General features: G+C 43.3%; 2 protein-coding genes across 2 annotated transcripts; one reads left to right on the forward strand and one right to left on the reverse strand.

Annotated features, from left to right (window-relative positions):
* The first annotated feature begins 1,925 nt into the window (after positions 1–1,925).
* Positions 1,926–7,361, forward strand: LOC136478004 (uncharacterized). Its single transcript, XM_066476323.1, has 5 exons — positions 1,926–2,377; positions 4,810–4,895; positions 4,989–5,294; positions 5,426–5,509; positions 6,579–7,361. Exons 1-5 carry the CDS (start codon positions 1,964–1,966, stop codon positions 6,982–6,984), a joined length of 1,296 nt encoding a protein of 431 aa, XP_066332420.1. The 5' UTR covers positions 1,926–1,963; the 3' UTR covers positions 6,985–7,361.
* Positions 7,362–8,353: 992 nt separating this feature from the next.
* On the reverse strand, positions 8,354–11,676 carry LOC136478006 (protein kinase G11A-like). The gene is made up of 3 exons (XM_066476325.1): positions 11,358–11,676; positions 9,521–10,500; positions 8,354–9,336 (listed from the first exon to the last, which is right to left on the reverse strand). The coding sequence occupies exons 2-3, from the start codon at positions 10,375–10,377 to the stop codon at positions 8,472–8,474; spliced, it is 1,722 nt and encodes a 573-aa protein (XP_066332422.1). The 5' UTR covers positions 10,378–10,500; positions 11,358–11,676; the 3' UTR covers positions 8,354–8,471.
* Between the last annotated feature and the right edge of the window lie 3,072 nt (positions 11,677–14,748).

Below are 14,748 nucleotides of genomic sequence, written 5' to 3' on the forward strand. Positions count from 1 at the left end.
AGATTTGCGCCCTTCTCAGTCTCTTCTACTGTTTAAAGCACTATTAAGAACTGTTCAATTAGATAAGCAGTGCTTTATATGTACTTGTTTACATATTTTTTCGTTGTACTGCTTCTATTGTTCGGCACTGGTTCGTCTACTGATTGTCAGCTTTTGCGTGTACTGTTTAAACTCTGTTTTACAGTTCTAAACTTGCTTGCTCACTATTCACACATCCTGCATTGTTCACTATGCCCGCAGTGAAGCGCGATTGTTCAGACTAGTATATATCAATTACAATGTTTTGAGATTTTTCTAGATTTCTCTGCATATTTTTTTTCTATCTTAGAGCTAAATCTAGTTTGAAGCATCTAGACATATTTTTATGTGATCTAAATATTTTATTTCGATTTGTCATATCTCAATCTATCTCTAGGAATTTCTCTTGATTTTTTAAAACTTTAGATACATTTTTCTATGGTTTAAAAACCTTATTAAATATTTACCATTTTTATTATAAAACAGAACAAAACCGTCTTCAAAACCGCTCCAAACTAGTGCATGAGATAATTTGAATGGTTTTGAGAGTTTAATGGGTAAGATGTCTGACTATGGAGTTTGAAGAAGAAAAAACAAATAGCGATGATAATTTAGAGAGGTATAATAGCTTTTTTTAGCTCAGTGAACTTTAACTTGGTGGGCTAACATGCTTTTATTGGGTAATGGTGTTGGTTATGGGCAAAGATGCGGTGCTCCTTGGAAAAGAGGTAGAAACTCTAACTTTGCAAAATTATAATGGCACTGTTCAAATTGTCCCTAGAAAGAACTACGGACCTGGCAATTGGTCAAAGACAGGACTGGCTCTAGCTGGAAACATTTTTTTTTGTGCTTCTACCATTTGGTACTAGAGATTAGAATTATTTTCTATGTAGTTTCTCCTAATTCTAATTCTTACCTTCCTCTTCTCAGTATGGGTCGCCATTGAATCATCCTTCACCCAAGAAGATCATTTAAAAAGACACTATCATTTTGTATGTTTTTCCATGTAGGACAATGGCTTTCGCAACCATTTTGAGAAACTAAATAAATCCAAAACATTTTTGAAAGAATCTGGATCCTACGAAAAGTGCTCCAAGAAGTGTTTGGCAGCAATAAACATATCAGATCCATGACAAAATCACTAGGAGCATGTTTGATTAATGAACAAATCTTGCCACACCATATTTTAAATTGACCACAATTCTTCTAACGCTGATGTTTCATTCTACGTAAGTATGACTTGCCACGCTTCTTGCCCATCTATCATTGACCTAACCTTTTTGTCAAACCATGCCTAAGGACTAAGGAGTGACCGAGTGGCAAACAAAATGTTTGACATATGTATTTGATAACGTGTGGGCCACAGCAGAAACGTTTCATGGAGAAAATCTTAATCCTCATTTTTCTACTAGGCGACGGAATTAGTCATATCCTGGTGTAGAATCCAACCAACCAGCCATCTATTTAGATCCTAATAACTATAAATTATGGATTTTAATAATCTAGACTATTACTCTCTCTCCATTAAAATGTAACTTTACATATTCGTTTTTGAAGATTTTTTTAGTTCGCCTAGTTTTATTGAAATTGTTACCAACATATTTATTATAAAAAATATTGCACTGTTAAATTAATAAAATTTGTTACACATCACAAATATTAATATATTTATAACATTTAATTAAAATGAAATAAAATCGACTTCTGGAAACGGGCACGCACACCGCCGGACTACAAGAACAAAAGTTTTCTGGGATCTCTCTTCTCTGGTTGACGTCACCTCTTTGTCTGGGTCCCGCGGTATTAATAAATAGATTGTTTGACAAAACCACCATATTCTCACCGACAAGTGGGCCAACGCCAGCTGCGGTCCGTGGCCGTGGGCGTGACTTTTCCCCTTGAGCAAGAACAATCTCCCCTCCTCTTGCCATAAAAACCCGAGGAGATGCTGCACATTTTCCCCAAACTCCCCAAGCAATTTCCATTTCCACCACCACCACTCTCTTCCTCGCAGCGCGCTCCAACCCGCCGCCGTCTACTGCCACTCCGCCTCCTCATGGCCTCCCCTACGGCGGGTGATGCCCCCCTCGCGGCTCCGGCTCCGGCGGCTGACGCGACGGACGCGGCCCTCGCCGCCGCGGCCGCGGTGCCGGATCCAGACGCAGAGTTCGGGTTCCAGCGCCCGGAGCTCGGGAAGGAGAAGCTGGTCGGGACGGTGGGGTTCCACGAGCGCCATGTGTTCCTCTGCTACAAGGGCCCGGACGTGTGGCCGTCCCACCTCGAGGCCTCTGAGTCTGATCGCCTCCCCCGCCTCCTCGCCGCCGCCATCAAGGCCCGCAAGCCCAATCTGAAGAAGACCGTGAGCATCCATATGCCTCCCTCCTCATTTTTATTCGTCTCAGAAATTAGCTGGTTCGGTACCGCGTTGTGGTTTTTGGTACGCTTTTGGCTGGGTTTTTCGTAGTTGATTTGGGGGAATTGCGAACTGGAAGCTGGTGATTTCGATTTTGGACCCTTTTTTAGAGTATTCAACTAGCTCCAGGTATCACGTGATCTAGTATGGTTGGTTTGTCTGCATACGGGCAAGGTTGGTCTGGGTTTTACGATCCTTGTCGACAGAGTTCTTTGGTGGATGTTCTGTTCGGTTGTGATTATGGTTTTCGTCGCTGAATTCGCCACTAGAATATACGGATGCTGATTTTTAATGCTTTGCGCCCGTTCTAAGGGGTGTTTGGCTAGTTAGTCGCTCGTAAAATTTATGTCACATAGCATTAAATATAGATTAATTAGAAAACCAATTACATAGATGAGGTTAATTTCCGAGATGAATTTTTAAGTCTAATTAATCTGTCATTAGCACATGTTTACTGTAGCACCACGTTGTCGAATCATGGACTAATTAGACTTAAAAGATTCGTCTCGCAAATTAGTCGCAAGTTATGTAATTAGTTTCGTAATTAGTCTATATTTAATATTCCATACATGTGTCCAAACATTTGGTGTGATAGGAATTTTAGCAGTTCCTGCAGGAACCAAACAGCCCTTAACTACACCTTGTTGTCTGTGGTTGCTTATGAGGCCTTAGTGTGAACTAGTGAAGATTTTGGCTGCTACTTGATCTTTTAGTATTGTCTGATGGATATCTGAATCTGTGAACTAGTGAAGATTTTAGCAGCTACTTGATCTTTTAGTATAGTCTGTTGGATATCTGAATCTTGGCTTGGGGATTGGACTTGGCATAGGAAACACTTCGTACTATTGGGCTCTGGGACTCTAGTTTTAGTTGCGGTTTGGCATTTATGTTTTGAACTTATAATATGTTCTGGTTTTGTTTAACTGGACTGTGAACGGCTGGCCATGAATTGATTGGCTTAATACATCTATTTGTCTGGATCCCATCATCATAATTTGGATTCTGCTTACATTTTGTTTATCCATATTCCATGGTTCTATTCTGATGCTGAAGTTTAAGAGGTATGAACTATATATGGCTCCTCTACCTGTTAGGGTTATGTTGATGTTATTCATGGTTCCATTCCAATCCCATCTGTTGATGTTGTGGACCCTTAAGTCATGAATCCTGTTTTTAGTAGTTTTGGTAGGACATCTGAATCATTCTTCGGGGATTTGCGCATGGCTCCGGAATTAGTGTTACTATTGGGCTCTGTGAGTCTAGCTTATGTTCTGGTTTAGCTTTTATGCTTTGACTGTATATATGTTCTGATTATTTTAATTGGATAGAACTCTAGTGCACCTTTTTTAATTCTAGACTTAGTTGTTTATCTGGATCACTTACTTTTTGCTTGGCACCCATGATGCATTTCCAGTGCTTAAGTATAAGAGGTAGTTAATGAACATTATATGGTTTTTCTGCTCCTTGTTTGGGTCCTTTACATGGTTATTTGCTAATGGTACCATGAGTTGGTGCCAATTTTCGTTAATGATTATTTGAAGCTTGAGTGGTTATTTGCCCTGTTTGGTTTTTTCAATGTTACTTTAGATTCTACTAGTCTCTGTTTCCCCCTCAAGTGTCATCTAAGTAATAGCTTACCGTAGTGGGTTTAAGTCCATGCTCATTTTCTTTCGTGGGAATCATCGATATTCCAAATGTTCTTCGCATATACTATTATGTGTGTTCAGCTATGACTTGAATGGGTTTGACATATATGGTTGAGCTCCAGGGTCGACTTGTTCCTAATTGAATCATTTTAGTCCGAAACATAAAAATCACTGCCTCTATTATTTATGAGTGTTGCCATTCATCATATGATTTACATAGTTGATGGTTTGGAAGAAATGCAAAAAACATGTCCTGTGTGTCTATAAGATGTTGCCAAATCTATTGTCAGTTTGTCACTGTCCAGGTCTTTAGGTTTCTGCTCTGTTATCCAAAGTATATGGTAGAACCTGAACTGTTCTAACTGTGGGAGAAATAAGTTTGTATCACCTCTTATAATATAGGCACCAAACTGATTTTGACTATTGCTGTGTCCCAAATAACAAATAAGCAACTAGTGCTTTCGGTATATAGGCTCCTTGAGAGGGTATTACCTAATTGTTTTGATCTATTGTCTTCTGGGAGCATGTTGTTATTGCACAGTTGTAACTTTTGGGGTGATATTTTATAGTATTAAGAATATTGATTTGTCCACTATGTGGCTTGTTTATGTTCTTTTTGAAAAGAAATGCTTTCGAAAAAGGTTGTAAGTTCAGGTAGTTTTTGCTAATTCATCCTTGTTTTACATATACATATATATATCCAATGACTGCTATATTACTACCACGTCACAGATCAAATTGACCATCTGTGAAGGAGAAGATGGCACTGAATCATCAAATGGAGATGTGTTGATCTTTCCAGATATGATCAGATACAAGTAAGCTGCAAGCGTGCTAACTAATAAACATGTGGTATTTAGGCTTCAAAGTCAACTATTTGTTAATTTTCAATCTGCGACATATGTTTGCAGAGGGCTGACCCATTTTGATGTCGACAACTTTGTTGAAGAAGTGCTTGTGAAGGATATTGACTGGCTTCCTGCATCTCCTGAGCCTATGAGTGGTTCCTATGTTTTTGTTTGCTCCCATGGAAGCAGGGACAAAAGGTGTGGTGTTTGTGGACCTGCTTTGATTAAAAGGTTCAAGGAAGAGATAAATGGACTGGGACTTGATGGTCAGGTGTCTGTCAGTGCATGCTCACACGTGGGAGGTCATAAGTATGCAGGAAATGTCATCATTTTCAGTTCTGATGCTAAGGGAGATGTGACTGGTCATTGGTAAGGACTGTTATTAAATTAACATTAACCCTTCACTTTGTCTTGTGCGACTATTGTTTTTTTTTACTTTTGCATATGCACATTCTGTCCATTTATAATCCAATTAGTGCTCACTACAATTGCAATTGTAGGTATGGTTATGTTGTTCCTGATGATGTGCCTGTTTTGCTGCATAAACATATTGAACAAGGAGAAATTGTGGACCATCTATGGAGGTATCCTCCTTGTTAAACCCTTGTTCTCCTATCTGTACACCATGGGTTGAGAACTTAGAATTGTTTACTCATCATTTACATCTTATCATGATGTGAAGTCATGAATGACTAGATGTCGGTTCCCAGCCTATTATATTTCTCTTTCTTATCCTGCAAAGTACATGCTTATGTGAACATGTGTAATATATTCTATGATTAATCATACAAAAAAAAACCTGCATAATGTTCTAGTTTAATTGCATTACTTAAAGTAGTACTGTTAACACATCCTTTTAGTAATGCTTAAATTAGCTTCAATGGAGAATTGGAGTCATAATGTTCAAAACTATGTGCATTTCGGTAGTCTAATGTATATTATGGGGCCAAAGTCTTAATTTGAATTTTGTGCATTTAAATTTTGCACTTGTGCATTAAAGTTGTTCAAGACAATGCACTATAAGCATGCATGAAACTGTGTTCTTGTATAGTGCATTTTCTGTTCAGCCATGCTCATACACAGGAAATTTCCTATATGAACTTCATATTTGAATTCCTTTTTAAATTATCCTCCCTTATTGGTGTGGGTTTATCCAGAATCTCAGTGTTGGATTTGTCTGCACTATGTCAAATCACTCACTTTGTATGTATTGATCTGCTCATGAGGATAGCTGATCAAGAATGATATTTCATTAATGCTTCGCTGGAATTCTCCAACTGCTTAATGTGGAATGTCGTAGCAAGTCTACTTCCTGGTTGAATTTGATACTCATGTATATGTCTTTGTACTTCTAGTTGCACCAACTTCAGAACTTAAAGAACGACCCTTACATGGCAAGCTGTTCAGTGTTCACATTCACAGTTCTTTGTTGCAATAGAAGAATGGTGTTTCCCTGAATCTAATAATGCATGTTCAAAATCCCTTTTGACTTTTTGTACTTGTGTCACAAGGCCCTGGGGCCACCAAATTAATGCTTTCTGCCTCCATTGCTAATTTGCTATGTTCAAGTGATCCTACAATATATGTTTGATTGATAGCTGAGTGTTTCTTTGTCCTGGGGTTCTTATGTGTGCTATATATGGTGTCTTGCAGGGGGCAGATGGGTTTATCCGAGGAGCAGCAGAAGCAAGCTCTCGAGTTTCGGAGCATGCTAAATGGTGGCAAAGAATCCCTTGAAGAAACCGGAACAGATGGTGCTTCTTGCAACCCTGCAGCAGCTGGTGGATGCTGCCAAGGCAATGGTGGCTTCACCTGCTGCCAAACTGACCTGCCAAAGGAAAAACAGGACAAGGGTATCGCAGCTGAGCAGAACCCCAAGAGCTCTGAGGAGAATGACAAGGAGGGTGGTGCTGTTAGCAAGAAGGGGAATACAAAGACTTGCCCGATGCCCACCTGGTTTGAGACCTGGGAGAGAGCTGACACCTATGCCGCTCTTGCTGTTGTCGCAGCTGCTGCAGCGGTGTTTGTCTCTTTCAGAATCTACAAGAACCTCAACTGAAGAACTTGAGAGATGCTTGAAGAGGTGCCCAAAACAAGTCTAGGTGAAACAGCGTACTGTGGTGAAACAGTCTGGGATGAGAATAATATTTACCTGTGCATAGTTATGCGAGGCTTAGAACCGTAAAGTAGCGTTTCTGGAGATGGTGATGAAAAGGTGTTGCGGCTACTGTGTTCTCGTGTGTGAACTCCTTGTGAACGTTCACTGCTATCGAAGTTTCGATGCCTTAGCTGCTGTTAATCATAAGCAAGGCGATGGCCTCGGCATCAACATTCACTGTGATGATGTTGTCTTTTGTTTGCTTTTGGATGTTCTGGAGCATCTAGATATTAAAACAATGTCAGGTTGAATGGAAAATATGTTCATCTGATGCAGAAGTTAACGTCTTTCTTATTCTGGACGCGTCAGGAACGGCCAGTTTTTTTTTTCGTTTTTTTTCTTTTTGAAATTTGAGCTTTGAACTTCCTCCTTCATCTGCAACCTGCACGTGCATGTTTCTATGGTGAACCCGGCGAGAAGCCAATGGACTTTGCATGAAGCCATGGAGGCAGTAATTGATGCTGAAGATCGCAGATACATCTATAGCGTGGGCGCCAATGAACGGCAATTGCGGCTGACGATAGCAGATGCATCTAGTCTGATGGCATAACTGTAACGAAGACTTAAGACTCAATCGGTCATAATAACTACTTTCCCTTTCCAAACCAAAGGGCCCGTTCGTTTAGGCCGATTTCCGGCCTGGAATGCTTCCTGGTAATGGTTGGACGCGTAAAATACAACACAATCCAGGCCATATCGGTTCCGGCACTAAATTCCGTTGGAACCGAACGTGCCCTAAGTCAGTTTCTTCGTCCCAAGTCAAATTTATTTTTCTAATTTTAATCAGGTTTATAGATAAAAAATACACAAATATCTTTAACACCAAACAAGATTTATTAGGTACACTATGAAATATATTTTGATAGTGCATTTATTTTATATTATAAAAAAGTGACCAACCTAAGAAAAATTATGCTGCTTTTCATTAACAAGAAAATAGGCATCCAAATTTAAGTAGAAGACTAAAACTTTAGGTGCATGACCACATCCTCTACCTAACCACTTGAGCAAGGCTCACTTCCTTTATTTAATGTTTTGGATGTCAATTAATTTTTTTACAAAATTGGTTAAAGTTAGACAAGTTTTGACTTGGAACAAAATTAAATCGACTTCCAATTTGAAACGGACAGAATACAAAAAAAATTGAAAATGACAATGTTTTGCAAAGGCATTGCAGGAGATCAGTACAATCAGGACTTGCTGAATTACAGATGTGAACTTTAAGAAAGTGTAAAGTAAACCCCCCCCCCCCCCCCCCCCCCCCCCCCCCAAAAAAAAGAAAAAAAGTTGAAGAGACAAATCTACAGCACCAACCATCTGCTAAAAACATAACATCAGAAAACCCTACATTCAGTGGCAGGAACAATATAGCAAAACCCACATGTTTGCTAGAAGAAATCAAACTCCAAGTAGCCGTCAGCACCTTTCTGGGGTGCACCAACGGAAGCATCAGCAGCCCTTGATGGCGATGAAGGATGCTTTGATGGTCTCTCGATCTCGACAAGTTTTGGTACCTCTGGTGGGCTTGCACACCTTATCAGTGCCCAATTCACGCCCTCAAAGAAGGGATGCTGCTTGATCTCTGTGGCTCCACGCTTGTAAGCCAACCGTTGCTGGGGCTCCTTCACAAGTAGACCCCTGATCAAATCTCTTGCTGAGAAGCTCACAACCGGGTACTCTGGGAAGCGCAACTGCTGGCCAATGACATTGAACAGTGTAGCCCGGTTGCTGGATCCCTTGAAAGGTGTCTTCCCGAAAAGCAGCTCGTACAAGAATATCCCAAAGGTCCACCAGTCGACAGCGCTACCATGGCCCTCACCTTTGATAATCTCAGGGGCCAGGTACTCGTGTGTCCCAACAAATGACATTGATCGTGCATCACTGGGCTCTGCTATGAGCTCAGGCCAATGGTTGATTGGGGTGGCAACTTCAGGTTTTGGTTTTCGATCTTTCTTGGACTTGGAGGAGAACAAGCGTGGGCCAAAGCAGGTGGTTGGGGCTGCACATGATGGTTGAATAATGCAGGACGGCTCAACACAGTAGCCTTGGCTGTTCTTCCTGAGTGCTTCTGCATCAGGGTTTGAGGATTTAATCAGTGTTGGACTGACTGCACAGCGAAGGGAGAGGTCGAAGTCTGAGAGCATGATGTGCCCATCCTCCCGAACAAGGACATTTTCAGGCTTGAGATCACGGTATATGATACCGAGCATGTGCAAGTATTCTAGTGCCAGGAGGACTTCTGCTATGTAGAATCTGCAACATGAGAAGATTTCATTAGCGAAGCACCTCAGAAGGTGGAAAACAAGGCAGCAAGCTATAGATTTTTTTCAGTCATGATGATTTCAAACTAATGAACTCTAAAACCTTAACTCTATTAGGTAGTTAGGCAGTGAAATGCAATATATGCAGATGGTAATAAAATGCAGATAAGACATACTTGACAGCTTGCTCCGGAAAATGTTTGCCAGGCTGCCTCTGTCGAAGAGTGTGAAGGTCTCCCCCTGGGCAGAACTCCATAACTAGGCAGGAGAACTTATCGGTCTCAAAGTGAGTGTAAAGTGTAGGAAGGAAGGGATGATCCAGGCATTGCAAAATCTCCTTCTCTGTTTGAGCTCGAAGCAACTTTTTACGGCTTGCTAGTGACGCCTTATCCATAACCTTCATCGCGAAATAGCTCTTAGTCCCACTCAATTCAGAGAGATACACACTGCCAATATCGCCACAGCCTAACCTCTTCAACAGCCTGAAATGACTCAACCCAAGGATCCCATCTCTAGTTCTGATCATCTGAATTGCCTCCCATCGCGAATCATTCGCCTTGTGAGGCTTTGTGCTGCTATTCATGCTACTACATGAGCTCTCATCACTGATATCACTGCTTGTGCTAGGCCTGCATCTTCCACTATTGCCCCTGTCACCAATCTCAGATGGATCAGTGAACTTAGCACTTGCGCTAACCTTTGCCTGACTAGTCCCTTCACATGTCTGAAATGAAGTGGAACTTCCATTCATGCTCCCATTCTCCGCTACCACTTTCTTGCTTGATTCTACGGGAAACTTGATCGACGCAACATCAACAGGTTCCTTGAGGTGGTGATCTGGTTTCTGCTCCTTCGGCTCAGGTTTATGACTCGATTTGCTCACGTTAGTTGTTCCTGGTAACACTGTTAGTGCTGAAGCACAGGAATTGTTTGTCTGGGGAATCTCCAAAGGGGAGGCACTTTTAGAGCACTGCTTCGGGCCTGGGATGCTTGGCATTTCTGGGAGAATTTGGGGCATTGCCTTCGAAGCCATAGTTGAAACACTTGTCTGTTTTTCAGACAATATGACCAGAGACTGCAACAAGCTCGATCTGGTCAGTCAGGAAGCAACCTTAGCATTGCGATGGACTATTCCATTGTAAATTTCATTGACAATCTGCAAATGGGGGCAAAACTTCGATCAAATCAATGAACTAGGTACGCCCAGTGACTGAACTCACAACAAATATTTACTCCCAAAAAATAATACAGGAAATGAGGTGGCCCAAGAAAATAGAACGCATCATCTGACTGTGACATACTTCTTTTTTTACCGCAGGCTGCGACATACTATTGAAGTAAGCAATAAACCAAGATTTACCAAAAGAAATAATAAACCAAGAAAATGACGGCCACATTCAGCATTCGCCTCCCGCCATGGGACGATGGGCGCTCATCACTGGGTGCTCAATGTGCGCCCACCGCACTTGGGGATTCATCATCTGTCAAGCTAGGAAAGGTCTTGTTCCAACCATCAACTATGTCCAGCCCCCACTAACCTCAATCATGCAACGCTACAGATCTAGCATCCTCTTTAGCAATAAACAAATGTTTGATCAGAAGAGTGGTCGCCAAAGGAACATCATTGCTGCTCGCAAAAGAAAGTCGCCCGCCCCAGAATGAAAGCCTTTCCTTGCACACACACACAAAAAAAAAACCCTACTACTGCCTAGCAGTTAAAGGCGCGCCGCGTGCGCAAAGCTCGCGAGTTGAAATCGGAGCACATTTCAACGAAACCAAAATGCTAATTTTTATTAATCTCTTCCTTTTGTGTTGGCTGCAGAAAGCTGAGGAAAGCAGGAATCAATAGCCGCGAAAAGAAGGGGCGAACTTTTCTCATCTTTCTGCGAAATGCAGAACAGCAGAGATGAGCAAACCAGACAGATCTACAGGACCAAAGCACAATATAACCAAAGGCGACCGAATCAGGAACCACAAAACTGGAGGGGAGATGTGCTACAGCAGAAATCTCACCAGAACCAGATTGCGCTGCGCAGAGCCTGAAAGCCCTGAAGAGCCGAATCTCTGGGCTCCCAAGCGAGAGGACGCCGCGGAGATGGAATCCCGAGGCCTGCGCTCGTGTCCCACCAGTTCTCCCTAGCTCTGGCGCATGCAGGACATGTCTTGTGGAGCGAGCAATGGCGGAGGGGAAGGAGGAGGAAGAAGACGGGCAGGAAACGGGAGGTGTCAAGTATTAATGGCCTGCCTTTCTGCTCCGCGGCCCGTCAATTCGCTTTTTTTTTTCCTATCGTTTTTGGTAATTCATTTCGCAGGTGCAATGATCCTGTCCCATAGTTTTTGGGGGTCCCTGCAGGCTGGAGGCGACGCCCAGTCTCTCGAAAACGACATGGCCGCCTCAAACTTCTTCCGTTGATCCCTCTCAGTTTGTTAGGAGGGTTAACGCAAGTACAGTCACAGTAACGTGCCAAGATCAACGGAAATTCTGTAAAAAAAAAAAAAACAGCATCAAGAAAAACACGCGTTGGATCGCGAAACAGATTTCAGAAATCAGCTGGCTCTGGCTCTCGGGCGATCATAATGGTGCGGATCTAGGCTGCCCTACGCCGCAACAGTGCAAAATCCTTTTTAACCCTGTACAAACGTACTGCAGCAATCTGCTTCCAACGTTGCAACTTTGCCAATTGGACGTGACAGAACAGCCCTCTCGAGTCACTTCTAAATTGGCGAGCCCCAGAGTCAACTTTTCCTCGCTTTCCGAGAAGGAATCGTTGAAAACGAAAACTACCTCGGCCGGTTACTCGGTCCAGTTTAGTTCTATTCCAAAATGCCAAATTTTTCAAGATTTTTCGTCATATCGAATCTTTGGACGTATGTCTGAAGCATTAAATATAAATAAAAAATAAAACTAATTACACAGTTTAGACGAAATTCACGATACGAATCTTTTAAGCCTAATCAGACTATAATTGGACACTAATTGTCAAATAACCAAAAAAAAAAAAAACGCTACAGTGTCATTTTGCAAAAAAAAAACACCATCTAAACAGGCCCTCGGTAGATACGGTAGCGGGTTTGGAAGCTGCGGAACGGTCAAATCATAAGAGCATCTCCCGACGGTCTCTCCTAAAATCGTCATGTAAATCATCATATAAAGAAATAAAAATGGCCCTCTATATAATTTTTCACGCTTCAACAACTCTAAATCTTGAGCGCACTCTAAAAAAACCAGCTTCACTTTTAGAGTGTTTTTCTAGACTAATAAAAAACAAGAATCACTTCTACGTAATTCTCTCAGACCGTCTCGCTCTTTGGTTGGCAGCGATTCTAGTGGTTCTAGACGTATCTCGATGCGAAACGCAACTTAAATATCGCCAAATTTTGGAGCAAGGTATTTGATCACAAGGGCCATGTTACATCGATAAAGCTAACAATTATCTCCTTGGGTCCAAATAGAACATATGCTAATAATTTTGCTAATTGGTAGCTGAGTATCTACCTAACAACTATTTAACTGGTTAGGCTAAACTAGCTCATATTTCTGGATTAACAAACTAGCTCATATGAACCACTCTCTCCATTTCAAAATACGAGACGTTTAGGTTTTCTAGATACATAGTTCAGCTATGCGCTTAGATACATGTCTAGATACATAGTAAAAAAAAATTGAAGAAGGTAAAATACTTTATTATAATTTAAAATAGAGAGTATTAGCTAGCTACTGTACCTATTAGCAACTAATCGATCAAACAGAGCCTAGCCCGGTAAATAATCTGTGTTCTCTCACTTTTTCTTACACACCACTAAAGTGATGAAGACAAAATGTGACGGGCAACGATGTGTATAAATCAATGTACTGCCGCAAAATTCATGAGATATATAGTTATATACGGTCGCTAACACTTTTTTTTTCCCTGAAAAGTGGTGTCTTCATTAGGAGTAGTATTAATACTGCGCGTAGTACGGCGCTTTCGGATCGTGTAGTGTAGGACAATGAGGCAGCTCAAATACGATCAAACCTTTATACCCATCCTAACCGTTCAGAACGTACGTAGCGGTACGGCTAGCAGCGGTTAAAGAGTACAGCAGCGGGAGCGGCGCAGAATTTCGAAACTAACCATAAGCTGTGCACGGTTCTGCTTCTTCCCAGAGCTGCTACTGGATTTCGGCGTACACGACGAAACCGGACGGGTTCTAGGCTTTAGGCCCTGATGGGTTCCAAGCTACTAAAATTTTTAGGAGTTAAAGGTTTTAGGCGCTTTTACGAGGCTGCCAAAACCTGCTAAAAGAATGTTTGGTTCCATCTCCTAAAACTGACTAAAAGCAATAAATGCACTAGCAAATAGACCATGCAGCTCTCCTCTTTACCCCTGCTCCTTCTCTGCTCCCGTCGTGGCCCTCGCTCTCCTTCTCCTCGCCGTCTCCGCGGAGGTGGCCATCTCGACGGACGGGAGCGTGAGCAGCTCCACCACGCGCCGCCGCCTCGTCTTGGTCGCGGCCTTCCCCCTGCCCGTCGGGGAGCACGGGTGGCGGCGGGGGGCGGCGGATCCTGTGGCGCGAGGGTCGAGGACGGCGGGAGGAGGTCAGAGGGGCGGCGCCGGCTCGGGCCCCATGGCAGCGGGGAAGACAGAGGGTACATGGAGGCGAGCAGCGCCGCCGCCATCTCCAGGTCAAGCGCGAAGGAGCGGCGGACCGGTTTGGGGCCGGCGGATCCGGCGAGGTGAGGCCGGAGGCGTGGGCGGGCGAGGGCGCGGGAGACAGATCCGGCGAGCGCCACGCGGGAGAGGAGATCCCGGCGGGTGGCGGTGGCGGGGATCCTTCGGTGGAGGGTAGAGGCCGCAAGAGGGAGGCGCGGGTGGGAGGGAGGGTGGGAGAGAGAGAGGGGGTAGGGCAATAAAGGAGGGGTAGTGGGGGTTCAGGATAGACTTTAGGGGCTTTTAGGAAGGGTTGTAGTTCCTAAAGTTTTTAGTCCCTCCTAAAATTTTTAGAAGCTTTTAGAAGAAAATGTTTGATTCTTTAGGCAAATTCTATTCAGATTTTAGCTCTAGAACTTTTAAGAGAGGTACCAAACAGGGCCTCATAGGCTCGTAGTTGGTGTGGTCGAGGGCCATCGCCCGTTGGCGGACGGACGGGCGTGGACCTGCGGGGCGGATCCCAGTGCGTTATGCGTGGCTGGCCGTGGCCGGTTCGGCGTCGGTGTCTGTCATGCGGAGCAATCGCCGTCCTCCAGCTACGGCGTGGAGTACGTGGAGAGGTCATCAGTTATGGCCTTAAGGGACGCCACCACGCCATGAAGGATTGAACTGAACTGAAGGGTGCCCGTCTGCCTCGCTGTCCTCGCTCTCCAAGCACAGGCCGAATGCACGGCACCAGCAGCAGCCCGCATCGGATCGGAGCCTCGCAGTCG

Source organism: Miscanthus floridulus, chromosome 8 (genome assembly GCF_019320115.1).
Source record: "Miscanthus floridulus cultivar M001 chromosome 8, ASM1932011v1, whole genome shotgun sequence".
Classification (NCBI taxonomy): domain Eukaryota; kingdom Viridiplantae; phylum Streptophyta; class Magnoliopsida; order Poales; family Poaceae; genus Miscanthus; species Miscanthus floridulus.

Coding starts and splice junctions, on each gene's coding strand:
- LOC136478006 (XM_066476325.1), bottom strand. CDS start 10,377: ATGGCTTCGAAGGCAATGCCCCAAATTCTCCCAGAAATGCCAAGCATC. Junction 9,337..9,520: donor TTTCCGGAGCAAGCTGTCAA/GTATGTCTTATC, acceptor CTCATGTTGCAG/ATTCTACATAGCAGAAGTCC.
- LOC136478004 (XM_066476323.1), top strand. CDS start 1,964: ATGCTGCACATTTTCCCCAAACTCCCCAAGCAATTTCCATTTCCACCA. Junction 5,295..5,425: donor GGAGATGTGACTGGTCATTG/GTAAGGACTGTT, acceptor TTGCAATTGTAG/GTATGGTTATGTTGTTCCTG. Junction 5,510..6,578: donor ATTGTGGACCATCTATGGAG/GTATCCTCCTTG, acceptor GGTGTCTTGCAG/GGGGCAGATGGGTTTATCCG.